Here is a 26,179-nt window from a genome sequence, read left to right as displayed (position 1 = left end):
ATTTTTAAAAAACTCAGCAATTGGGTTAATCACGTTTAATTGAACACACCAGGAAAACACCACCAGTAACATTTCGTTGGGTATTGGTAGAGTAGTGAAGCAAACTCATCACCAAATTGACTTGAAAAATGAAGTTCATACAGAAAGCGGAAAACTGCCGAGTGAACTGGTGTGACACGTTCAACGCACGGAATGTGAAAGGAAAGAAAAGAAAGAAAAAAAAAAAAAAAAAAAAAAAAGGGTTGGAATGCAACAAATCACAGCCTCAGCTCAAATTTTATCAACCTGGACTTTGGACTGGTTCACATTTGTAAGCTTTTTTTTTTTTTTATTATTCTTTAATGAACTATTAGTTCCAAAACAGTGTTAAGCAATTTTCAGAGATAGCAGAACGTGAAGAGGTAACCAATATAGGTGTACTGCATATTGGGCCAGCTCCCATTCAATTTACATCTGCAGACAGTAACGAGGTCGCACCAGCAGAATGTTTATGAAAACTGACTGGGCATTAACAAACACCTACAAGACCACCACACAAGTTGGGTAAAAAGGTAAACATGAATGATAACGCAGAGCTAAAGGTGGCGCAGTCTTCAGTTGGCAAATTTCTGGCGCACGGTGTTGGCGATTTGCTTGGCGCTGATGCCGTAGAGGTCCAAAAGCTCCTGGGGCTTCCCGCTCCGAGGAACGCTGGTGACCGCCAGCCGGGTCACCACGATGCCCTGCTCCTGGCCCACTGCAGACAACACCGCCTCACCAAGACCGCCTGGGCAAAAAGGTCGGATCGTGACAAATCCGAGCAACGCTAATGCGGACACGATCCAAAACAAACGGCACTACACACCCTCCTTGTAGTGGTCCTCCACTGTGATGATGTGCCCTCCTGTGGCTTTCGCACTCGCCAAAATTGTGTCGGCATCCAGAGGCTTGATAGTAAATGGGTCAATCACACGGATGTTTTTCCCTAAACAAGTCCAGAATTGAATTAATCCAGACTTTCTTTTTATTACCAGACTGTGCAATCCATTTCTACACAGAACCACAAGGGGGTAGTATGGGTTTACCTTCACTTTCCAGCACGGCGGCAGCAGCCAGCGCCTCGTGCAAAGTCACACCAGCTCCAATCACAGTCACAAGATCACTATCAGACTGGCGTACAACCTGGGGGACCATCAAGTTGGTTTTTCTATGACACAATATTCCTAGTATTATGCATCATTTGGCCACACAAAGGATAAACATTCACCTTGGCTACACCAATCTCAAACTTCTCATTTGGAGAATAGATGACGGCTGTATCGGGTCTGCTGGTTCGGATGAAACAGATACCCTGCGGAAAGCAATTAAAATATCAAAAGAAAGTTTGCGAATGCACCGCAAAAAATAAAAAAGGTGCTCAACCTTTGTGTTAGCTGCTAGCTCCACAGCTCTCTCGGTGGACACTGCGTCACTCGGGTAAAACACAGTACAAGTGGGGATGGCACGGAACATCGCCAGGTCCTCGAGCGCCATCTGAGAAGGACCATCCTCACCTAGAATATTCCATTGTTCAGCACCCAGTCAGTCATAAAATGGGCGAAAATGGGTAAATGCAGGTACAGTCATGCCAAAACCTCACCAATAGAGACGCCGCAGTGGGATCCGACCAAGTTGACATTGGACTGAGAGATGGCTCCCATTCGGATCTGGTCGTAGGCTCTGGACAGGAAGGTGGCAAATGTGCTGGCAAATGCCACAGTGCGGTCTCGAGAAGCGCAGCCAATGGCTACTCCCACCTGCGCAAGCGAGCAGTCCAACAGAACAACTCGTGTGGGTCCACAAACTCAAAGGATTATCTGGCTTTCCAGTACATAGCAACAGATTAGACTAATTTGAATTATTTTTCATAACTCAACCAGTGACTTGTTCAAAACACTCCCAATAAGTTTCCTCATTTCAAATTGAGCAATTGAAAATGAGAACATGGCATCATTGAGCGTTGACACAAGCAGAGAACTTTAAACTCATTTACCATGTTCTGTTCGGCAATGAAACATTCGATAAAGCGCTCGGGGAACTCTTTCATGAAAGTTTCTGAGAAGGTGGAGTTTTTGGTGTCCCCATCAAGGGCTACAACTCGCTCACTCGTTCGGCCCAACTTGGCCAGCGCAACACCGTACGCACGCCTCGTTGCCATCTGAATGGGCAGAAAAAGAAGTTAGCAGAGACTGTTTGACGACATGATCGATATTGTTATTACTATTCCGCGACCCCTGTCGTGGTTGCCCTTTTATTACAAAATTACTAGCAAACAAAGAAAATTTAAACAAGTGTATATGTACCTTTTCGCCCTTTTTGTACGCTGGAGGAGACGCCAGGGCGATGTTGCTCAAGTCTGCAGGTGCTGTATCCTCTTTCGGCAGCTCAGGACTCAACGTCTTGTTGGGGACTTGGATTTGTTGCTGTATGTCTTTCAAGAGTTCAGTCACCTTGTCTTTTGGGATGGGCTTTCCGTGCCAGTTCAATTGATCCTCAATACCTTAACCCCCCCCCAAAAAAAATAAATCAAGTCTCATTAAAGAAAATAGTTGACTGGCCACTACATAGAAAGCCCCACCTACCTCTGAGGCCTTTTCCCTTGAATGTCTTGGCAACAATGCAAGTGGGCTTGCCCTTAAACTGCTGAGCGTTCCAGAATGCTTTACAGAGTTCCTCCACATTGTGCCCATCCACAACGTACGTGTTCCATCTACAAAAACAAATCAGTATTCACAACCCAGAATCAGGTCTATTAACTGACCAAAGAGGTACCACATATTCATTTATTAAATAAAACAAGTTTAAATACATGGACAGATGTGGTGAAATACATTAAAAGGCATCAAATATTAACACAACAGTATCGTCAGTAATCAGGTATCAACACGTAGATATAAAATAATCGATTATTTTGCGACATCGATCACTCAGAACCATTTTCGGCTTACATACGACCGGCATACGGCAGCATTTAAGCTCGATGGGAACACGGAGGGGCCGGTAGAACCTCGTAAGTGTCAAATGTTACAAGCTTCGATCTCAAACGGTCACATTGCCAGCAATGATGAAAAGCGAGTTTGTATAGAATTAGATGGTTTGTTGTTTGATTCGTTGAAGGAGAAATGATTGGTGGCTTTCGACCGTTTTCTAATCGCTAGTGCACAAGCTGTTTTCTGCGTCTCCTGACTGCGATGCTGACTCGCTGGCAATTTTGACGAGTCACAGCAGTGTTGAGGATGTGGTCATGATTACGCGCATACTTTAATCCTCAATATTAAACTTGGATTCAGTTCCGATTATAAAGGCATCCTGTCAAACGTTTTTAACTACTAAAAATATCGATGTGTGGTGCACTGAGGATTGTTACTGGTGCTTGTAACATTACACGGGCACTGGCAAAGACTGCTGGTGTCAAAATTACGCAATGGCTGTATTGTCGTTTACCAACACCGACTTCTGTAGAGACAATGTGTTCAGAACTATGAGTCAACGTTTTGAAATCATAGTATTGTTCAGTCAAGGATTGGTATTCGGAACGCCATGGGTGTGTGTAACTGGAAATGTGTTTGACTGGCAGGAAGCCCAATCAAAGTTACGTACATGTTGTTCTTCATAAACAATTTTGTGTGGACTTCCAACTGACAAAGCTTAACACTGAAAAGGTACATGTAGGGTTTTAGCAGCAAAAAAATAAAAAATAAAATAAAAATAAAAAAAATAAACCTTAATGTCCCCTATGATCTAAAATGTTGACTTTACATTGTTTATCGTGTACAAAAAATTAGATAAACATCGTTGGTCAAATGATTGAACCGGAAGTTAAAAATGGCAAGGAATGGAACATGCCAACGTTCAGGCGTCAAGTTGATGGTCTAACTGTGAACGGTATCATACCAAGTAAGGAAACTGATATTGAAAAATTCACTAGCCCCATTAGTAAGTTCTGATATCCACTGAATTCATTCACTTATACCCGTTAGTATACAGGTCCTTCATTTTCCGTGTTGTATTTTTCGTCAATGTTACGCACATCTATATTTGCCCGAAGTCATTTTTTTTTACTCGATACTTTGCGGTGCATTAACAAATTGGACATAAATTGGTTTGTGAACCGACTCTAACCCTAATATTTGCGTGGAAAAATGTACATGAGCGGAACATACGACATCGGTATGTTCAAGCAAATGCGAGCGAGCCTCTTAAAATACCCACTCTCACTTTTATTCTCACCCAAATCCTTTTTCAGCTGCAACCCGCTTCTTAATTCATTTCTTTATGGTTTAATAAATGTGACACAGCACAATTTACTCTATGTGCAGCATCAAACGCCTTTACAGGCTCGCTGTTCAGGTTTGCGCAATGTGCGGGCGTGAGTCACCAACTGTCATTCTTTGCGATGGTGCGGTCCAATCAGGTCGGAGCGCGTCGCACGGTGTGCGGCGGCCTCATTAGCCGGGTTGTACTCTTCGACGTTACCGTGCTGGAGCGGTGAAACAAGTTTGCATTTACACCTTTAGCACCAACATTGTGCACTACCCAACACACTGCACGCATGTTTGGGCGTGTTAAGTCCGCGCTGGATTGAAAGCGTGAGCAAATCGCTAAAATATTGGGAAAGGACCGTTCGTATCAGAATTATCATGAACTCTAAGACACAGCACAGCCCAAGTAAATAACTGGTACTTTGAGATGCATGTCATTGTATGAAAAGTGCTTTATAAATAACATTTGAATTGAGGCCAATTCCAAAGATCATGACCTCCATTTCAGGAATCTAATGCCAATTCCATTCAATCATTCAGATGTCGACTTAAGTCGTAACTAACCCAAAGGCTTCGCAGCGCTTGCGGTAGGTTTCCATGTCATGCTGGAGAGGCGCAGGCTCGCTCTGACCGAGTCGATTGACATCCATGATCGCCACCAGGTTGTCCAGCTTATAGTGGGACGCAAAGGCCATGGCTTCCCACACGGAACCCTCGGAACACTCTCCATCTCCCATGATGCAGTACACGCGGTAACTAGGGGGGGGGAGGATTTGAAAGAATCCATACAGCAAGATTATTACTTGCCAAACCACTAATCTTATTGTCTCACAAAGGCAATATTTGTAAACGTTAATGCAAAAAAGCAGTTAAAAAGGTATGTCCTGCAGGACTAGCAATAACCAATATTCAACCTTAGTGTGTACACACAACACACCATATTGACAGAAAAAAACCAATTGTTGAAATGCTTGCTGCTTTATTAAAAAAGAAAAACAAATATCACACAGCCGTAAGTATTCAGACCCTTTGGTGTGACACTTATTTATATTTAACTCGGGTGCTGTCCATTTCTTCTGATCATCCTTAAAACGGTTCGACACCTTCATTGGAGTCCAGCTGTGTTCTATTATACTGATTGGACTTTATTAGGAAAGCCACACCCCTGTCTATATAAGACCTTACAGCTCACAGTGCATGTCAGCGTAAATGAGAACCATGAGGTCAAAGGAACTGCATGAAGAGCTCAGAGACAGAATTGTGGCAAGGCACAGATCTGGCCATGGTTACCAAAAAAAAATTCTGCTGCACTTAAGGTTCCTAAGAGCACAGTGGCCTCCATAATCCTGAGATGGAAGACGTTTGGGACGACCAGAACCCTTCCTAGAGCTGGCCGTCCGGCCAAACTGAGCAATTGGGGGAGAAGAGCCTTGGCGAGAGTGTTAAGGAAGAACCCAAAGGTCACTGTGGCTGAGCTCCAGAGATGCAGTCGGGAGATGGGAGAAAGTTCTAGAAAGTCAACCATCACTGCAGCCCTCCACCAGTCGGGGCTTTATGGCAGAGTGGCCCGACGTAAGGCTCTCCTCAGTACAAGACATGAAAGCCTGCATGGAGTTTGCTTAAAATTTTTTTTTTTTTTAAAACACCTGAAGGACTCTAAGGTGGTCAGAAATAAGATTCTCTGGTCTGATGCGACCAAGATTTAAATTGTTGGCCTTAATTCTAAGCGGGATGTGTGGAGAAAACCAGGCACTGCTCATCAAGGTTCACCTTTAAAAAAAGACAATGACCCTAAGCACACAGCTTAAAATACCGAAGGAGTGGCTTCAGAACAACTCCATGACTGTTCTTGAATGGCCCAGCCAGAGCCCTGACTTAAACCCAATTCAGCATCTCTGTAAAGACCTGAAAATGGCTGCCCACCAACGTTCACCATCCAACCTGACAGAACTGGAGAGGATCTGCAAGGAGGAATGGCAGAGGATCCCCAAATCCAGGTGTGAAAAACCAAAAAGACTCATGGCTGTATGAGCTCAAAAGGGTGCTTCTACTAAATACTGAGCAAAGGGTCTGAATACTTACGGCTGTGTGATATTTCGGTTTTTCCTTTTAATAAATCTGCAAAAATTCCTACAATTCAATTTTTTCTTCTGTCAATATGGGTGCTGTGTGTACCTTAATGTGGGGGGGGGGGGGGGGGGGGGGGGGGGGGGTGACCTTAAATGATTTGCGCAAATGGCTGCAATATAAAAAAAGTGAAACATTTAAAAGGTGGTCTGAAAACTTTCCGTGCCCACTGTACATTTGGTCAAGTGAGTCACTTGCATGACCAGTACAACAGACTGATTCAATAACCAAAGTGCAGTAGGTGCAAGCTGAGACAAAGCAGAGAATTAACCAATGGGGAGAGAATGTAAACAATGCGTCACTAACATGTGTGACTTTAAGATCATTCCATACACAAATTTCACAAGGTCTGTAGATCAACTTGTACTTATACAATCTTTACACTGCAAACTGATTCCTTGCGGAATGTGTGGCTAGAATGTTTGAATAAAAACAGGTAAAATTTACACATTCACCTGGATTTGTCAAAATTTTTTCCAGTGTATGCCATGCCACAAGCAGCACTAAGACCCTGACCAAGAGATCCAGTTGCCACGTCAACAAAGGGCAGTTTCTGGTGAATAGAAGAAAAAAATAAATAAATAATACAAATCAATGCCAGTCTCAGTCATGTTCCATACAAGGAAATGTGAATGATGTACACCAAGAGGTGCTTGGAGTTCTTATCTTACAGGCGTGGGATGCCCCTCCAGGTCACTTTCAAGCTTACGCAGGTTGAGCAAGTCCGACTCCTTCACAAAACCGGCCTCGGCCCAAGCAGCATACAGGATCGGTGCAGCGTGACCCTTAACAAGAGGGAGCGTCACATGCCAGTATTAGCATGGTACATGTAACACTGAGCTCAAACATGTCCACACGAAAACCTTTGAGAGCACAAAGCGATCGTTGCACGCGTTGCGAGGGTCGTCGGCTTTGTAGCGCATGGCGTGGAAGAAAAGCACGGACATGACCTCAGCTGCGCTGCAGCACGATGTGGGGTGGCTGAGAAGGAAGAAGATGTGAAAATATGAGTGTACTTGGTTTAAAAAAAAATTATAAATACAAACAAAACATGCACAAAATGAATGCTTTTGGTAGGTGCACAGTCATTAAAACATTCTGTTATACTCTGAATGTGTTAAGAGTACAGTACAAAAGATTTGATTGGAGCGCAAATAATTAAAACATCCTTTGGGGTTTTGAGAGAACATCACAGACTTGTTAAACTGTCAGTATCCCTTAAAAAAAAAAACATGCAAACTTGAGAAACTTCAATGCTGAAATAGTGGTCAGAGCATTGTAATCATTTGGAAATCCTCTGTACTCAACAGCATCTCAGCTTCCCTATGTGAGTTGCATTTCAAAACGGCATCATTTCAACCAAACTTACAACATGCCAACCATTATTCATTAGTGTTACTCTCCCTCCTCTCCCTTGAACAGAATTCAATTTACCCGCTGTGCTTTTGCTGAGCGGCGACCTGGTGGGGAAACAAGGCGAATTAAAGGCAAGGACTGAATTCCAAAGTTGATGAGATTTCAAACTTGTGTTCAACGTCAAAGTGGTTGAGAATCCGTATGGAGGTTGGTGATGGCATATACTCAACACTCCATGGTTGAAAGGAACATTCTGGAGAAAGATGCAGCATTGTGTGTCACACACACATTGTGTGTGCGACATCACAAATAACACTGATATTTAAACAGATGTGTGTACTATCCACTGTAATTGTTTTGTCATCCCGCTACGGACTCCAGTCACAAGTTCTCAGAATCAGTCAAATCGCCCTAAAAAGCGCAGCACGGATGAGTGAGTCTACACAAAGCAAACAAGTGACAGAAAAGCAACAACATCAACCATTGCTTGATGACAAGGAAATACTGTACTTCCTACAAAACCTGTTCGAGGTGACTTCCGAGCAGGAAGTGTTCACATCCAACAGCACGACGTGTCGCATTCCAAAACTATACATGAGGTAATCACACATTACCGGCCGCCAACATCGAGTACACTTACGCAATCCAATGACAAGAACCGCATTACAATTCTGCCTTTAACGATACAGTTCTACACAAGTACAAACTAAAACGTTATCTGAAGTGTATTACTGGGCAAATTATCATTTAAGTGGCTCAATACTACACGTATGGATTACGGATCGCTAATGTGGCAGATCATGGTTTTAACTGCACTGATGATTTTTCTTTGTAGCAGTGAAAGGTTCATATTTTTGTTGTAATGAATTTGATCATATAATGAATGTTCATGTACATATTTTATATTTTACATTGTTAAGGGCAAGGGAGGTTTTTAATTCTTGTTGAGCGCTAACTGCACGCTCCACACGTGATAAACAAAACCCAAAAGCAGATGGCATTTCATTTTAATTTAATCTCAGGAATACCAGGACTCAGATATAAATATTTTATTTGAAAGTAAGCTTAAATATAGAGACTTTTTAGAGTTCAAAACGTTAACGTTACATACACAAATAAAATTGTGTTGTCCAATAGTTGACTGATTTCATAGATACAACATTATAGTTTTTTTTTTATACATTTAAAAAATATATAGTGTTATAAAAAGGTTTTGTGGCTCCCGTTAAATGATTTTTCTGCGGAAAACGATCATAATGGCTCGAGTATGAAAAAATTGCCGAGCCCTGGTCTTGAGGGTTGATTCAGAGTTTGTGTCCGAAATCACTCCCCAACTACTGTGCACTAAATAGTGGTTTCGCCATTTTGTAGTGGTGTCTGAATGCTTAGTGATCAAATTCAGTGCTCTATAGTGCTCTTATTTTATAAATATCCCACAAAGCATTGCAAAAAGTAGAACAACCAATGGTCGGTCACAGAGTCGTGATATACCACAATGCATTGCGTCGTCAGAGACAGAATGGCGGGACTCGATGGGTCGCAGGCGGAGGGAGTGAATTTTTCAAAATGCAACTTTTAAACAAAGTTTCGGTTGTTGGCATTTTTATAGCAATGTACAGTAAAGAAAAAAAATCATCTCGTTTTAATAATGTGCAACACGAGGGAGTGAGGGAAAGATTTCCGCCGACACGGGATTTTATTGACCCCGGAAGTGAACTAGCTACCAGTTGTAAAACGTCGGCACTTGACACATCAGGTGGTTCGAGTTAGCGACCCAGATCCATTGAAAGAAGCCTTCCGCTTCTGACGCAACTCCGGGTGATTAAGGCGAACGAGCTTGTGATTGTTTTATTTTTTATTTTTTTAAACACACGAAATCTTATTTGAACGGCAGCACGTGCTACCAGGCCCGCAGATAATCTGCAGAGCGTTAGCATGGCACACTGGCGGAGTTTTGACTCGAATGTGACGTCAAAGCAGCTCAATAAGCTCATTTTCAAACTTTACCCAGAGTTGGAGGCGCATGTTGCCTTGATGGAGTGAATTCGCAGCTTGTTGGCGACGTCCTTCAGCCCCTGCAGATTTTTTTCGTCGGGTTTGTGGTAGTTGGCCATGGTTTCTGAGGGGGGTTTCCTTCTGAGTGTCGGAGTCTCCTGGGAAAAAAAACAAATATGTCACTGGGCTCGAATTTATCACGCGTGTTTCTCGGTGCCGCTGGTTCACGCTGACGTCTCTGCTCCGGGAAGACGACGACCTTGCCAGGGGAGGGCATTTAAGTCCCCTCAAGCCACGCCCAGCAAACGTTGTGGTTGGAGGAACAATGTGTCAATCACTCACAAGGCGGAAGTGACCTCTGCCAACTTCGAAAACAACTGAAATAAATGGAAACCTTTTTGGTACCTTTTTGGTTCCAGGCAACAGGGCAGGTGCTTGAGCCTAGCATCTATGTGTGCACATGTCTAACTTAATACCTGTTTGAAGAGTTACATGTCCCAAGTTTTGTTGTTGTTTTTTGTTTGAGTTAGCTAGCGTTGGTTTAGGGTTATCAAACCGATGTCTTCCCAAAGCTTTGCTAGCGTAGTGAGGTGAGTCGCAAAAATGTTAAATTAGTTCATGATCACAACACACAAACAATATAGATCCTACTTGTATGTGATTTTACAGATTCGAGATTTTTTTTTCCACCAGAATCTATAACAGTTCCCTTAAATAGGGCCATGGATGGGGAATATCTTGCTTCTCTGCATCTGTCACCATCGTTGTTGATGCTCCCTGGTTCACAAAAATGGGACTCAAAAATTTTTTGCTGTTGTCCGTTTCCCCCCCAGTCCTCCAAATTACCACAGCGGTTGAAGGAGGTTGAGAAAAAGTAACAAGCCTATTTTTACAAAGCAGAAATACAGATAGGTTTTCAGATGTAGGGAGTAAAAAGAAATTTAAAAAAACACAACTTTAAAAAAAAAAATTACTTAAGTACAGTTAATATACAGAATAAGTATTTCTTCTTTGTTACTTCCCACCACTTGAAAGTGCCGATTGCGGTTATTAAAACTGTTGAGACGGACCACGACTGTTTTAAATAAAGGTTTAATTTTCGTGTAGTTTTTGGGGTCATGTCGCAGCGGCGTTTGTACGGACCATGGGTCACCGACCTGCTTGAAACTGCGAGCTACTTCTTAGGTACTGATTAATGCAAAGGGTTACCAGTTTGATACACACTTCTGACATAACAAATTTTCTTTAATTACATTTAACTAAGTTTCTAATTCATTATATTCATCCATGTGAAGACACTGATCATGATCATGCACTCACAATAATGATCAACAAGGATTTTATGGGCTAGGAAACAAGAATTCACTCCCCACAAGTCCAGGAAATCACAATGTCGCCTTCACTGGTGAGCTAAATTTAAAATAGCCCAATGGCAGAGACCGCGCATTCTCGCTCTGCAGAGAACCTGCAACGGCGTACTGTAGTGTAATTACAAGGAAGTAAAGCAGCACCCACTTCTTTCAAGACAAGAAAATGAGAAGTTGGACTTTCACGTTTTAGCAAAAGCTCAATGACAACGTAGGTACTGCAGATGGAATAACAGCACTCGTATTTGAACTGAACGAGAAACATTTTCAATAGTGTACATAATGCTGTACTCTCCCTTTAAAAGTGCAGCTGGATAGCTGCCAACAGGGAAGTGGTCGCAAAATTCGCCTCGTCATCATTACACAGGGAAATAAAGAAGTGATTGCAAAGAAGAAACCCTGTTCATTACTACAGGATTTGAAGCGTTTGCTAATGGAATAGATGTCATAAAGTATCATCAACAATAATATAGTGCATCATACAACACTGTATGCAAGATAGAAACAATCTAAGGTTTCTACATAGGCGTCCATCCCAAACCAGTCTTTTCCAGGAAGTGGAGCAGTTATTACAAATGTTTGACTTTAGCCTGTTTCCTCTTTGAGTTCCTGAAATGACAAAGGACATACCATTAGAAGAAGTAATAAAGAAACAAACTTTCCCTGAAGATTAATTTAATTATATATTTTTTTTACCTTAATCGCCTTCCACACCTCTGCCCGCTCCTCCAGGGAGACAGGCTCTTTATCAAGGCGCTCCAGTTTTGGAATAAGAGTAAGAACATATGGCCGGTAGTCTGTCGTCCCGTCCAGCGGGTTCTCGGAGAGGATCACGACTCGCAGGGTTTTTGACACAAGGCCAAGGGCCCGCAGGCAGGTCTCATCTAAGAAGTCGTTGCTTCTGTGGGGGGGAGAGAGAGAGAGAGATAATTAATGTTTTTTTTTGTTTTGCTCTTTCTTGCTGTGGCATCACTGCGTAGTATACCTGACATTGAGGTACTGGAGACATTTCATGTTGGCGTTGAGTCCATCCAGATTACCAAGTTTGTTGTTACGAAGATGAAGAGTGGTGAGGCTCTCTAACTTCTCCAAGCCCTCCAGACTTGTAATAAGATTTTGGGCCTTCAACGCAGAGAAGGAACACATTCACAAAACAAACGACTACAGTCGAGCACCACTTTTTTTTTTTTTTTTTTTTTTTACCAGATATAATCGCTGCAGATTGGGCAGGTTGATGCCATTAGTCGTAGTCAAGCGGTTTCCTCTCAGCTCCAAAGTCCCCAGTTTGGAAAAAAGGCAACTCTCAAAACCGTTTAATCTCTGTATCCGGTTCCCTGCAGGAGACGTAAACACTTGACTTGCAGAAAACAGTATGTTCATGCTTTATTGTACTTAATCAGATCAACCTGAAAGATTGAGACTCTCCAAAGCTGGTCCAACAAGACCTTCGACCACCGTGAGCCGGTTCACTGCCATACTCAGCCACTGGAGGTAGACCAACTGAGAAAAGGTTTGTCCTGGGAAGCATGTTACATAATTCTTGTCCATCTAAGAAATAATCCAATTTGAATTTAAGTTAGAGCAGTGGTTGTCAAGTATTTATTTATTTATTTTTTTACACACCAAGTACCACCTCATAAAATACTTAGCTCTCCAACTACCACCATAATGACCGACATTAAAATACAGTAACGTAGTGTTCATCCAAAACGTTGCAGTGGTTTTGTCCCTAAAAAGTGTACCTGTAGTATTGCAAGCCGCTATACCATTATGCAGTTTGAACATTAACACACACATATAGGAAAATAAAAAAGATGGAATCAAAATGTGTTGCGCATAAAAGTTAGCGTTCTACTTGAATAAACAGTGTACGAAATAGTTAAATACAACTGAACTGTACTAAAAAATTTACTGTACTTAAAGTTAAAAAAAAAACAATTGGATTCAAACAGGCTGTATGCAAAGCTACAAGCTTCATTCCAATACGTTTGTATCTCACGTTTTAAAATGTACATTTTATTTGTATTTAATTCAGTGATTCTTTCATGAACCACGAGAGAGCGCCTGCATACCAATAAGTGCTACTCGTACTACACTTTGAGAATTACTACATTCGAGTGAATAATGAAACTTCCTTTTTGTTTTCTTAAAGAAAAGGCCTTGCCTTGAGCCAAAGAAGCTGTGTGAGGGATGACAGAGGCGAAAGGTCAGAAATGCGGTTGTTGGACACGTCCATGAACCGAAGGTGAATGTAATTGCTGATCGCAGCCATGTCACTGAGTCTTCTATCGAGTACAAGCACGAAAATAGGAGGTTTAGGACTGAACAAATTTGCTATTGTTGTTCATTTTGCTTTCATACTTGTCCTTTAGGACGACTTTAATGAACGCATGTCTTAATCCATTTCCTGTTCGGCACAGCAAAGACAGACCGGGAATTATAATATCTTGATCCAAAGGGCGAACCTGTGAATGAAACAAAGGAAAGGGATGCCACACAGATTTCAAGGGGAGAGTCACACTGAACAACTTATTAACAATTTGTAGCTCAGTCATGGAATTAATGGGCCCAAACCTGCTTAAAACCCGTCACATTTACTAAAGGAATTTCATATTTCATGAAACATACAGACATGTTGACTTGGACAGCTGATAGAGATAGAGAAGGAAAGGGAACTGCTTGAAAGGCAATACTCTTAGGTAGGTCATCTACAGTTTTACACATGACGCTAATTTCATATTTAAGAAGCAAACATGGGAGCGTAGTGTCCAATGTGCATTTCCACTCATGATCCATTTGTTAACCGCTTATCACAGGGAAGTTGGTGTCGAAAAAGGCCAAATACATGTCTACATCCTGGTCCCACGCTATTTAGGCTGTATGTAGGGAGGCATGTGTGTCTATTGTGGTGTAGCTCCGGTTTTGGTCAATAAAGAGAACTTCCTTGACAGCCAGCTCGCAAATGTCAGGTCTTTCTTGCCCTAATTGGCTTTTGCCTTTAAAATACAACCATTTTTATCTGGAAACGCTCGTCAACCAAGCCTGGAAGGGTCGACTTTCACATAGGCTGCTGCGGGTTCGGTTTGGGACGGCCTCTGACCTCTGACCCTTACAGTTGTTGGGATGATTCAAAATTAGATTTCCTTTTCACGGTTCAAAGGACTTACAGTGAAACAATGTGTATGCCGCTGATAAGTGCTAATGATGCTACAGTATGAACATGTATTTGTATGATGTCTTCATAGTAAATTATCCATTCATCCGTTTCCTCCAGTGATTATGGCCGCTGGGTATATCAATTCAATTGCAGGGTACATGTAGACAACCAACCATTCAAACTCACGTCTACGGGTTTCAAGAGTCTGCAATGCAGCTAATGTGCATAATTTGGGAGTTTGGGAGGAGAACGTTCACAAAACACAGAAGAACATACAAACTCGGGAACAATGAAGTCACAGTGACATGTGCTGTTCTTTCCCAAAACTGCATTTATACACACACGCACACAAATCTATCTACCTGTACTTGTGATCAGATTATGTCTTATATTTTCGCGCACACGTACGATAATCGTTTTTTTCTTTTTTTTTTTAATACCTCTACTGCTTCTTCGTCCTCGTCTTGATTTTCTTCCCCGTTTTCCACATCCGACGACACAGCTTCCTCGTCCATTTGGTTCAGTCATCTGCAATTGTGTTTCAGCGCGAGAGGAAATGTTAATTCCTGATAAACGGCTCTCGTTTTTAAGGCGATGCCCCGTTTCCGAGCCAGGACCGCGAGTGTTATCCGTTGCCATGGAGACAAGACGCCCGCACTAAGCACAAGTGGCGTGTCGACGTGAGCGTACTCATCTTTTCGACTTAACATTCTTTCATTTCTGTGATGTAGACAGTCACAATGCGAATAAAAAACAAACAAAAAAAAACCCCCGACGTATATATGTAGAACATGTATATAAATATGTCAAACGCTTGGACGTAGTTCCTTATGCTTTTGAATGAGAAACCGCGTCCCAACCTTTGACCAGTAGTGCATATATTACACAATATATGTATTTACACAACAGCTATATTACACGTATCAGTCCTTAGAATCAACATTTTAAAATGCAGTGCAATTTCCTTATTTGAGGCTGACTTGAGCACAATTATTTATGTAAAATAGTTCAGCCCAAGGTCCCCAACTCAACTGGCCCCATACCTGCAGGCATCACCGGGTCTTTTCATTCCCATTTCTGAATTTGCAAGGCCAAGTGGTGAAAACAAAGAAAGACAGCGGATTAATTCGTTGAGGTAGAGGTTTCGCATTCACAGGGGGTTGAAGTAAAGAAACGTCTGCATATTTCTTTAGCTATTTTCTTTAGCTTCTCCATACAAAACACACAAAAACACAAACAAGAAAACAAAAAGTTCATATACAATCCTATACATTGTTTCATTCTAACAGTCATGTAGAACACGCACACACAAAAAAGCCTTTTTGAGAAAAACTAAATAATTTTGATTCATACCTGTAAAATAACACACAGTTCATCCACATGAGTTCATCTCTGTGGTAAAAATAATCTACACACGATTAGTATTGTACACAGTACTATTAGCAGTCATTCACTGAATGACAAGGCATAAAGCATTAAATTAAACAAAAAAAAACAAAAAAACCATGGTGCATAGACTGTTATTTGAAAATGTTATTTACTGCGTTTGAGAGGACTTGGCATCTTCAGAGAAGAAAGAAAAACAAAATGATGCATTCTGTGCAATATTCCGGCATCCACTTCTGGATCAGTTAAAAGAGGCAAATGTGAGATCAGCCAGAAAGTGAGAACGTCTTATGGACAGGTGATATTATTAGTGAAGTACAGCGTGGTGTTTGTCTTCGTCCTGCCAGGGACAAGTCGACGTTGCAGCGTCACAGCTCACTCCATCTGCACACTGCGCAACAAAAGTCCCTTTTTCATACCGCCTTGAAGCATTCTGGCACCAAGACTAGAGCCTGTGATCCCATCCCTAAAGAGGGGCCAGAGTCAAAAGACAGGCAAAAAGGTAACCACATGATCAAATAAATGCATAAAGCAGTTATTTCACACTGTCGAATACTGCAGTTTAATGCGAGGGAGAAAGCTGCAAAGGGGTAAATAACAATCCAAACATTTGTGATTCTGAAAGCCTCAGCTAGCAGTGTCACATGGATACAGAATGATTGATGACTGAATTTAAAAAATGATTTTTGTGTAATTCCTTGAATTCAATAGGAGTTCTCCGTTGGGAAAAACCTGTGAAACAGCTTGAAAATGTTGGTGGAAAGAGCCTGCTTACATGGCACTTAACTTCCTCTTCTTGGAATCGGGAGCTTGAAGTCCAGCCGTTCGGCTCTGTAGTAATAAAAAAATAAACATTTTAAAAAAGACAACTATGGCATCAATACTTTGCTCAATATTGGGGAGGAACTAATTACAACTAACAAGATTACATCATTTAATGACAAAATTTATGTAATTTTAACCTATTACATTACTGGGAGAAATTATGTAATTAAACTCCAGTTTTAGTTCAATTTGAAAAAAATAGCCAAAAAAGATCAGATTAGTTTACATTTTTTTTTATTTTATTTATTTTTTTTAAATATCACTTCCTCCTCCTAAAACTGACGCTTGTGATTGGCTCTCTCTGGCCATGTGCCATTCTGCCTAAATCTCAATCATGACATTTTTGTTTTCCTTCAAAATATGACCTCAAATCACCACATTGTGGTGTAATCTATTAGTTTGCTTAAAATATTGAAAAGGTTAGACTCAAAACTTTTGAACACAAAGGAACATTGACTTTTGAACAGTTTCAGCTTCATAATTTTGGACTTTTTTTAATGGAACATTCACTTATCTGATTTATCATATGAAGCGCTATTGTCTAAATTGTACGCATTTGTCATTAGGTCAAAATGGTATTTTATATGGTTTTCCACATGCTGTACACATAATGCAAAAAATACATTTTGACTATGTATTTACATTTCATCATGTTTTGTTGTCAGTTTATTATTTGTGTAAAGAACAAATATGAGGTTAATTCCCAAAAATAATGGTCTATGGTTCTAATTTTGTTTTTTTAGAGGAAACATCCTACGGTCTGATGATGCATTTAATCAAAGTAATCAAAATATAAGGAAATCTAATTAGTTGTACTACTTTGAGAAAGTCATTGAAATAGTTACACTACTATTACATCTTTAAGGGGGTAACTTGTAATTGTTACCAATTACATTGGTACTATGCTGCTAAATCTGAACAAACACAGTGAGCAGAAACAATGTGGTTATGTGTCAGATACTGCCGTTTGACTGACCTCTTTTCCAGCATCTTCCTGCATTCTTCTTTGCTCTAGATTTTGCTAAAGGGAATTGGGATAATACAAAACAGATTAGATCCTCTTTTTTGAAGTATTCTTCACCATCAGCCAAACGTTTGCCACCAAACGGCGTTTGTATCTCAAGTTTTTGCTCATGTCAAAGCAAAACAAACAAACAAACAAACAAACAAAAAAACTCCAAATGACGGCTCGTATTATATTGAGAAAAATCCAAATTCTGGTGACTCGTATCTCCAGGCACCACTATACCGCTACTAGACAATAGTTTTTTGCAATAGCATGAGTAAACGAACCTTATGCAGTTCAGAGAGCTGCTGGTGCCGAATAAGAGCCTCTTTGCTAGGAAATTGCCTCCTACACAGCAGACAGGCCAGTTTCACCCAGTCCGTCATCCTCCCTTCCTTCTCATCTTTCTCACCGCCTTCTTCTTCGCTGTCACTTTCTCCGCTGTAGGCCGGAACGAGACCCAGGTGCTGCGGAGGGGGCGACTACATGGAAAAAAAGAGTGGGTCACATACTGTGGTGAAAATATCTGCTGCAAAAATTGTCATCATAACAGACACAGCACACATAACATACTTCTGTTTGTCTGAGGTGGTCCAGAAACATTTGAGGCCGTTCTAAAAGCGCCCCCTGTGGGACAAAGGAAAAACACTCAGTGGGATGTTCAAAATCTTTTTCGTGCATTTTTCTTTTCTTAAATCTCTCATAAAGAGGATTAAATAAGGCCTCCAACTAACAATTATTTCAATAATCGATTGTCATTGTCATATAAAAACGTTTTAAATTTACATACTTTTATTTTTTTTTTAAAAACAACATTTCAAATTGACAGAGCAGAAAGTGCACAAACTGAAATTTATTATGATTCAGTTAGTTTGGGCCGTAAAATGTCACAAAAAAGGCAAAAATGGTGATCATTGTTTTCCAAAGTAAAACCGGATGTTTGCAAATGTCTTGTTTTGATTAAACACAAAGCTAATCAATCATCTTTCATGGAGGACTACAGGAATCTGCAAATATTTTCTGTTGAGAGGCTAAAATTTCAATGATTTGGACAATTTTAAGTTAAACAATGCCTCTAAATGATTAATCGATTACTAAAATAGTTGCCGTTTAATTTAATAATCGATTAATCAGTTTAATTATGGCACCTCTAGATTAAATATTATCCTATTAATTATACTGGGGCATAATCGGTATTTTTAAAGCTGCGGCTCAGATTGTGAGTAATGTGTGAGCATGTAACACCTTTTTCTCCAGAACAGCATAACCTGCGTCTGCACTGGCAGATTCTCTGCGATCTGTGGAACCGGCCGCAGGGGAAGAGGAGACAGAGCGCATGTTCTCCTTGTGTCTATTGAGTGTCTTGGCCCAGCGCTCCATATCTTTGGCAATCTATTACCACAAGCCCAGCAGTGGAGATTCATTTAGTTGCATGCTATCAAGCTCTTCATCCTCTAACACAGGTGATGAATCATGTTGTCACATTGATTATTCACATAACAGTCAGAAAAAGGCAAGCCGTGGATTTATTTTCGTGTGAAAATGTACCTGTTGAGCTGTTTTACTTTTGGGCTTATCTTTCTTCTCCTTGCTGCCAAGATTAGCAAACACTGAGTCTGCGGGCGCTGCACAATCACCAGCGGGAGCACCTTCTGTATTTGACTGTCCAGAAGCTGCCGGAATGTATGTGTGCTTGTCTCCCTCCCAGTACATGAACTGCTGAGTGTGAGTGTTGTAATAGTACTGCAAAGAGCCATGAATTGGAATCAATAAATCACAATATTCTAGTTCTAGTTATTCTTGCATTTATTACAGAGTCTTTACCTGGGAGTTTGGGTCATAATAGAGTCCTGTCAGCGGGTCGTAATAGTAGCCTGAACCTTCATCATATTGGTATGTGGTTACATCTGGCACAGCTGAAGTAAAAAAAATAAATACAGGAGGTAGTAAATATTTACATGCAGATAAACCAAATTGACTAGGTAGTACGTACGATATTGCTGTAGCTCATGCGCAGTGCCCGGTGTTGCAGGCTGGCTGGAAGCAGCTGGCTGTGGTTTTCCAATTATCTCAACCTATAACGACAAAGCACATAGAAGGTTGACCAAGCTCAAATCATTTAATATGATGCATGGCAGCGGAAAATGGATGGATGGATGGATGGCAGCGGCAGGCAGGCAACCATTACCTGGGTGGCAGAAGCCATAGTTGGAGGCTGCTGCACGACACCTGTCCCGGATGCCAATGTTTCACTTGGAATCACTGCAGCTGAATCATGTCAAGCATGTACATTATATGCATACACCAATCCATACCGTACACAGTCATATAATACATATGTGAAATATCCCAGCATGAGACATCAACCTGGGGTAGTTGCTGCTGGGTAAGTCCCCTTCAGGGGTGCTGCTGCACTGGGCAAAGAAGCAACCCTGGACTCTGTCTGGACTTGAAAATGTTGGCCATCCGGCAAAGAGTAACCGTTCCCCTCCTGAATGTATGTTATCGCTGCTCCCTGCTGATACATCTCTCTATACTCAGTACTCTGGCCTCCACTTGAACCATTTTGTGCAGTCTGAGGATGGAAAAACACAAAGAACAAACGGCTGTCTAGAAGTCCATGGGTATTTGTAAACAAGTAACTGTCCATATTTAAAGATTTGCAGGCTTAAAGCACATCAAAGAAACAGGTGACTGTATGTCGAACTTCGCAAATTTTTTTTTAAACTCTTTATAAGAGAAGTCCTCACCTCAGGCAAAGTGCAAAATGTCAAGAAAACAACTCAAGTTTTTGTGCACAAAAGCTAAAAGAAAAATCTGTGCTGTCCCGCTGGCAGATCAGCGACAAGTTACCTGTGTTACAGCCCACTGTGCTGCAGCAATAGCAGTGCTGGCCACCGTAGCAGCACTCACTCGACTGCCATCTGTCAAAAACACGTCACTGACAAGAAAAAAAAAATGAATACATAAAAAAAGATTCACACTTTGTGTCTACATCCCTCCAGCTTCCATAAGTGCTTGTCCTCAAGTTGGAGCCTATCCCAGCTGACTTTGGTGAAAGGTGAGGTACACCGCGGACTCGTCGCCAGTCCTTTGTGACTACATTTCATACCGCATTTGAGACTGTGAAGAAATAACAGTCTTTCAATTTTAGGGAACTAATTTATAGTTAACACCAAAGCAGTTTTTTGTTTTTTTGGCACCCGTGATTATGTATTCAGTAATGCAGTTTTTCGTTTTTGAACTGCCGGATCAGACTAAACCTCGTATGTCTGCTTCCAGCTTTGTTTTGCGATTCTGAAGTGCATCAGTGATTTGAATTTCACAATACTGTATTATCTACACTGCTTGTGTGCGAACGTGCGCTTACCGCTTGGAACCTTTGGCAAACTCCACCACAATCACCTTTCCATCAACAGAAAGCGGCTGCTTGAGAGCCTGTAAGATCTGCAGCAGCTGAGATGCCTCCTAATGACAAAACATGGTGACTGCAGGGCATCATCATGAATGGATGAAGATCTAATTTCCACACAATCACAAACATCTGAATGCATTCATACAGTAGGATGCTGCTCACCACTATGGTGGAGAGCTGCAGAAAAGCAAAGCCCCTGTTGAGATGCGTGTGCTTATCCTTGATGAGGCGAATGTTGGAAGGTGACAGGGTGGCAAATGAGGCCAAAGAAGACAGAATGGCTTCCACTGATGTATGCGGTCCAAGGTTTCTGAGGATCAGCGCTAGTGTTGAGGAGGAAAAGACAGTGTTATTTTAATAAATATAAATATTGTGGTGATGTAAGTAGTCGGGCGCACAACTTGACTTCTGCCAACTGCCTGCGTTCCACGCCATTTAACTTACTGTCATTGGCAACATCTGCCTGTTGTGTAACTTGGCCTGAATGGACGGCAGAAACAGAGGAATGTAAGGGTGCTGGAAGCGGCAGCAAGCCTTGGGCTCCCTCCTTTTGAAGACCAAAAGATGCATCTTTTTGCAACTGGGGCAACTTCAGCTCAGCTTCTGAAAAGAAGAAGAATTTGAAGAAGAGTATGCCATTTACCTTGTGTTACAATATTTTGTACAGGAGACCAAACAGATCGGTTCATTGTTACCTGATTTAGGTGCACTGCACTTGAAGCACCTTTCCCGCCTTTTAAAGTTTTGCACTCCACACTGTTGAATTTTGTTTACAAACCTTATTGTTAAAGGGGGGGGGGGGGGGGGGAATCGAGGACCAAGACTGTCATACATGCATCCCATTGTATCCAAACACAACCTTGTTGCAAAGCCAGTCCTCATTGGCTCGTGGTTTAGGGTTGCTGTAGTGCATCGACACTCGATGTCCCAGAATCATTAGCACGCCCTGAAAGAAGTAGAGAGAGGAAGGGGGAACAGTGGATGACTATGAGCAGGAATTAGGCCACACGCATCTGAGTAAGGCCTTATCTCAGAGAACGAATGAGGGGGACCAGAGAGGGAGGGAGGGAGAGAGAGAGAGAGAGAGACAGAGAGAGAGAGTGAGAGAGAGAAATAAACTAGATTGAAAGATGGAAGACAATAGAGAATGGCAACCTTCAGCTTTAGGAAAGATTTTTTTGGGGATGCTTTCATTCTGTGTGTTTTACTCCATTATTTATTCACCTCTTCATTACCCAAATATATAAGAAACTATGTAGTGAGCGACCACGAGCTAACGGTAGGTGATCCAGATTAACTAGTATTTTGGTACACATTCAGTTGTTCAGGTCAGAATAATAGCAGTGTTTTAAAAAGGCAGTAAAGCTCAAAATCCTCATAATAGCTTTTCCATACACCAAATTAATTGAAAACACTAAACATTTTGTTCAAATCTAAACGTTATACCTTTGCACAAGGTAAAAACAAATTTGGCTGTTCCTTTGTCTTTACAAACGCAAACATTTTTACTGTGTTAACTGCAAAAAAAAATAAAAATAAATAAAAACTGGCCTAAAGAGCCAATGGCACAATATTTTTGGGACATATGTGAGAAGAAAGTAAGATTGTTCTTTTGGGGTTTGGAACCACACAGTTTGTCAGATGAAGCACTGAATCCAAGCCAGAGTCCGCTGTGAATGCACACGCGTGGTATGAGGCCGTTTCTCATACTTGTACTTGAAACATTAACGGCATAGCAGGCATCACAGATACAATACATCAGAATGTTTGGTCATGTTGCTTAAGACAAAATATGTGGGGAATGTGTAGGAACAGCATCTTGGTTCCAGACCAACAAAATTCATGTTAAGGAGTGGCCAACCTAATCCCTTATCCCAATAGAGCAATTGTGTCGGGAGATTAAAAAATGTTGTACTTAAAATGCGGTGAGTCACAGGAAAGCAAAATCTTTAAGAAGTATTCCAGGTAACACAGTCAATGAGTGCCGAGAAAAAGGCAGACCCAAGCTAATTTTCCTTTTTCTACACTTTTTGTTAAGGAATAACATATTTGATACATTTTGTCTCATGTTTTGATTTAGCATAGAATGTAAGAGTGTTCCCAACACATTTCAATGTATGGAAATAAAAGCTATTAAGAGGATTTTGACCTTTACTCACTTACTGACAGCTATTAGGCTAAAAACAACAGTACAATCCCATTCCATGGACTGGATTTTAAACTAAAGAGAGAAAATTAGAACAATAGGATTTTGGGGGGGGCCAATAAGTTAAGTTTTGTAAGTCTACCCCAGAACAGTCTCACACATGGTTTCCCCATGTATGACTCCACCGTAAGAATTACCTACCTGTCATAAAAAAAATGATTCTTCGTGAGCAAATGGCATGCTATAATCTAAGGTGAAGCAGGCGTGATGTGACAGTACATTTGTCTTTCCCATTGCATATATGTGCGTGTCATGTGTGTATGGGAGAGTGACCTGGTTGGTCTCCATCCAGCGGGTGGCCTCCTGTATGAGATTAAACTCGACGAAGGCGAATCCTCGGCTCTGACCTGGACACCGCCCAGCGCCATGGTTACCGAATAACAACAACAACATAACGCAGTGAGGGGTTAGTGCTTTGTGTACAGAGGAGAGAGAGACCCTGTATCAGCACTAACAAAATAAACAACCGCTCTCCCTTGGAATGAAGAGGCTTGACAGTCAGTTGGGGAGCCACTCTTAAGATTCTCTGCAAGGTGAGGAGGACACATGGTCCAGTATCTCAGTGGGGTCACGAAAAGGAGAGAAGGGGACCCCTACCACTCCTCAGTTTAAGTCTGACCCACGTGCCAACACAAGTGGCATATATATATCACCAAGTTTTAGAGTGGAGTAACTTGGGGGGGAAAAAAACTCTTGCTGTAAAATTATTAGCTGCCACATTAGTCAAGTAACCTAACAAAGCAAGAGTGGTTTATCTTAACAAAAATGGATGATCAGAAAGAGTGGGAAAGACGGCGTAGTTGTGTGGCTGAGTCTAATAACACACTCCACAGGTGACCAGTGAGGTATAAAACGTGAAGCCAATGTGATGATCATAATGGCTACCTCCTTTATGTTGTGGTATGTCTAATGCTCACAATATTGCCAAGTAGTTGTAGAACCTTGAGTTTCGTACTCGTAAATGCAACTATGACAGCAAACACGGTCGCACTGCTCAACAGCTAGGTTTTGTCGAATGATCCAGGAGGTGTGTGTGCATTGCTCATGTACTCGCTCAAACAGATACGACACGATCATGAAACTATTCAGAGAGCCGAGTTAAAAACAAAACAAAAAGGCAAGATGAAGACGTGACAGCTTTGTGAATCCATATTTATTGACCTATTTTGGGATTTGATTAGGAAAAGTTCCCTAATTGTGTGTCTGTTGAATTATTGTAAGCGTTATTATGATGTATATGTATTTTCCGGCATTGAAAACAAGGAATAAGAGGATATGTTTGATGCTCAATGTTATAATAAAGAAAACCATGTATATAAAGCATCTGGATAATAAGATGAAATGGCTAGCAAAGGATACATGTGGTACCAAGTGGGACAGTTATTTATAAAACTTCAGAAAAGGACAATGGACAAATTTTCCTCACCTGAGGCTTTGTTCCTCATGAGCCGAACCTCTTTTGGCTGGATCCCCTGCTCTTGAAGTGTTGCCCAGATCTGTACAGGCATTCATGAATGACATCACTATGGCGGGAAACCCGAAAAGAGCCCAGCAGCATACACATACCTCATTGGCAGTGGCGTTGGGTGGCAGCATGCGAAGCATTACTATGTTGCTGGGCCTCTGATTGTAGTCCAGATCAGCACGATAATCCTGGTCCCTTTGCTCCGAATCCTCATGAGACAGGTCTGTCTCAGAACTACAACGGCCATGTTCCTCGGGCTCAGTGGGAAACATCTGAACATATCCATGATCAATGAACAACAAATGCAAGTTAAAAACAGAAAAAAGAAGGCAGTTAAAAGCTACGACCGCGTTGCGGTTTACCTTTCTCCTTCCTGCTCCATGAGAAAATCTGCCATCCTCTCTGTGCCGGTCAAAGTTGTGCTCCATCTGTTCAATACAGGTACCACCTCGGCGACCCCAATTTCCTTCCCCACTGCTTAAACGTAGGGACGAGGTCTCAGCAAAGCTTCTACCGTGTTTCCCCTTTGCCCTTCCCTCTGACCCAGTCCGTAGCCGTTCAAAATCTCTCTTGGATCTCTCCTCGTCAAACACATCAGTTGAGGACTGAGAGCTAGGAGGCCACAGGAGCGCTTTGGCCTCACTACTACCATCTCCTCTCTGAAGAAACTCACGTTGATCTTGTAGGTGACCTGGTAAAAGTTTAGAGGCGCACAGAGATGTTTCGTTGTGGACATAGGGGCTGTCCTCCTCTATTCGGACATCATATTCCGCTTCTGTTTCTTCGTCTTCTTGGCCAAAACCACGGTAGTCCATGTCCCGAAAATTGTGGTCATTGTTGGTGTTGCCATATCGGCCCATGCGATCACCTCGCCCACCGCTGCTGAACACAGATGACACTTGTAAAGACTTGTCTGACAGCTCCACTAAGACGTAGCTAAGGTATAGCTCACCTGCGCTCAGTATCCATACCGATCCACTGACGCTAGTCGCTTTCTTTCTTCACCAGCATGAATAAGCTGAAGGTACAACAGTGTTTTGAATGCAAGGCAAGCATTAACAATGCAGAAAGTCAGCATACATTTTCGTGAAATGGTGTACAAAGTAGACTTAGTGCGCATAGTACTACGTAAGGCGTGCACTCGAGTAACCTCTTCGTTTTGTCACCAGGTTAGCTGCTGCATTTATGTACATGAGACCAGAAGGCGAGTGCAAAACTAAAGATGTACTAATAACACAAGCATAAAATTTGTCCCAAAAAAAAAAAAAGCGTATTCAACAATGACGTATGGCGGTCATCTTTTAGCCGACATGCTAACTAGTATGGGGCATGCTAGCAAGTTGTCCTCGGTGGTTGTCAGTCGTCGCAGACATGGCAACAGACTGATGAAATTAGTGAGAAGACTTACCAACTTTTCATTAAACCGACTCTTGCCAAATTAACACACCGCCGCACCAACGAATTGTATGTTTCTATTCCGAGCGAATGCTAGAAAATGGCCACAGTGAGGTAACATTTCACTGGGACGAAGCGCTGTCCCACTCTGGCCCGTGATTGGACGACAGCGTCACTAAAGTTGACGATAATTGGAGGA

At 41.7% G+C, this 26,179-nt stretch overlaps 3 protein-coding genes and 1 long non-coding RNA gene across 7 annotated transcripts; 1 reads left to right on the top strand and 3 right to left on the bottom strand.

Annotated features, from left to right (window-relative positions):
- Positions 1-20: 20 nt before the first annotated feature.
- Positions 21-10,027, bottom strand: tktb (transketolase b). Of its 2 annotated transcripts, none has more exons than XM_061796182.1 (14): positions 9,771-10,027; positions 7,271-7,388; positions 7,079-7,192; positions 6,863-6,960; positions 4,845-5,036; positions 2,601-2,728; positions 2,322-2,518; positions 2,012-2,176; positions 1,619-1,775; positions 1,402-1,532; positions 1,247-1,330; positions 1,065-1,161; positions 845-964; positions 21-766 (listed from the first exon to the last, which is right to left on the bottom strand). In XM_061796182.1, exons 1-14 carry the CDS (start codon positions 9,875-9,877, stop codon positions 594-596), a joined length of 1,881 nt encoding a protein of 626 aa, XP_061652166.1. In that variant the 5' UTR covers positions 9,878-10,027; the 3' UTR covers positions 21-593. The 2 variants fall into 2 exon arrangements, with proteins under 2 accessions (XP_061652166.1, XP_061652232.1); XM_061796248.1 differs by lacking the exon at positions 9,771-10,027 and adding an exon at positions 7,842-7,867.
- A 66-nt stretch (positions 10,028-10,093) lies between these two features.
- Positions 10,094-13,393, top strand: LOC133488859 (uncharacterized). Its single transcript, XR_009791767.1, has 3 exons — positions 10,094-10,348; positions 12,526-12,635; positions 13,278-13,393. It is a non-coding gene; the product is annotated as an uncharacterized LOC133488859 (long non-coding RNA).
- On the bottom strand, positions 10,835-15,451 carry lrrc23 (leucine rich repeat containing 23). 2 transcript variants are annotated; one of them, XM_061797124.1, is made up of 9 exons: positions 15,326-15,451; positions 14,723-14,810; positions 13,487-13,590; positions 13,290-13,410; positions 12,532-12,673; positions 12,329-12,459; positions 12,111-12,247; positions 11,822-12,026; positions 10,835-11,734 (listed from the first exon to the last, which is right to left on the bottom strand). In XM_061797124.1, the coding sequence occupies exons 2-9, from the start codon at positions 14,795-14,797 to the stop codon at positions 11,711-11,713; spliced, it is 939 nt and encodes a 312-aa protein (XP_061653108.1). In that variant the 5' UTR covers positions 14,798-14,810; positions 15,326-15,451; the 3' UTR covers positions 10,835-11,710. The 2 variants fall into 2 exon arrangements, with proteins under 2 accessions (XP_061653108.1, XP_061653025.1); XM_061797041.1 differs by lacking the exon at positions 15,326-15,451 and having other exon boundaries at positions 14,723-15,263.
- A 15-nt stretch (positions 15,452-15,466) lies between these two features.
- On the bottom strand, positions 15,467-26,150 carry rbm10 (RNA binding motif protein 10). 2 transcript variants are annotated; one of them, XM_061795972.1, is made up of 23 exons: positions 25,994-26,150; positions 25,538-25,603; positions 24,948-25,467; positions 24,687-24,857; positions 24,547-24,616; positions 23,394-23,467; positions 21,774-21,860; positions 21,610-21,670; positions 21,359-21,517; positions 21,077-21,237; positions 20,870-20,967; positions 20,353-20,440; positions 19,867-20,074; positions 19,688-19,767; positions 19,493-19,574; positions 19,324-19,415; positions 19,048-19,242; positions 18,745-18,891; positions 18,073-18,126; positions 17,787-17,981; positions 17,470-17,514; positions 16,444-16,499; positions 15,467-16,134 (listed from the first exon to the last, which is right to left on the bottom strand). In XM_061795972.1, the coding sequence occupies exons 2-23, from the start codon at positions 25,552-25,554 to the stop codon at positions 16,044-16,046; spliced, it is 2,751 nt and encodes a 916-aa protein (XP_061651956.1). In that variant the 5' UTR covers positions 25,555-25,603; positions 25,994-26,150; the 3' UTR covers positions 15,467-16,043. The 2 variants fall into 2 exon arrangements, with proteins under 2 accessions (XP_061651956.1, XP_061652036.1); XM_061796052.1 differs by having other exon boundaries at positions 24,948-25,464.
- Between the last annotated feature and the right edge of the window lie 29 nt (positions 26,151-26,179).

Source organism: Phyllopteryx taeniolatus, chromosome 1 (genome assembly GCF_024500385.1).
Source record: "Phyllopteryx taeniolatus isolate TA_2022b chromosome 1, UOR_Ptae_1.2, whole genome shotgun sequence".
In the NCBI taxonomy this organism is placed as follows: domain Eukaryota; kingdom Metazoa; phylum Chordata; class Actinopteri; order Syngnathiformes; family Syngnathidae; genus Phyllopteryx; species Phyllopteryx taeniolatus.
This window is presented reverse-complemented; position numbering and strand designations above follow the sequence as displayed.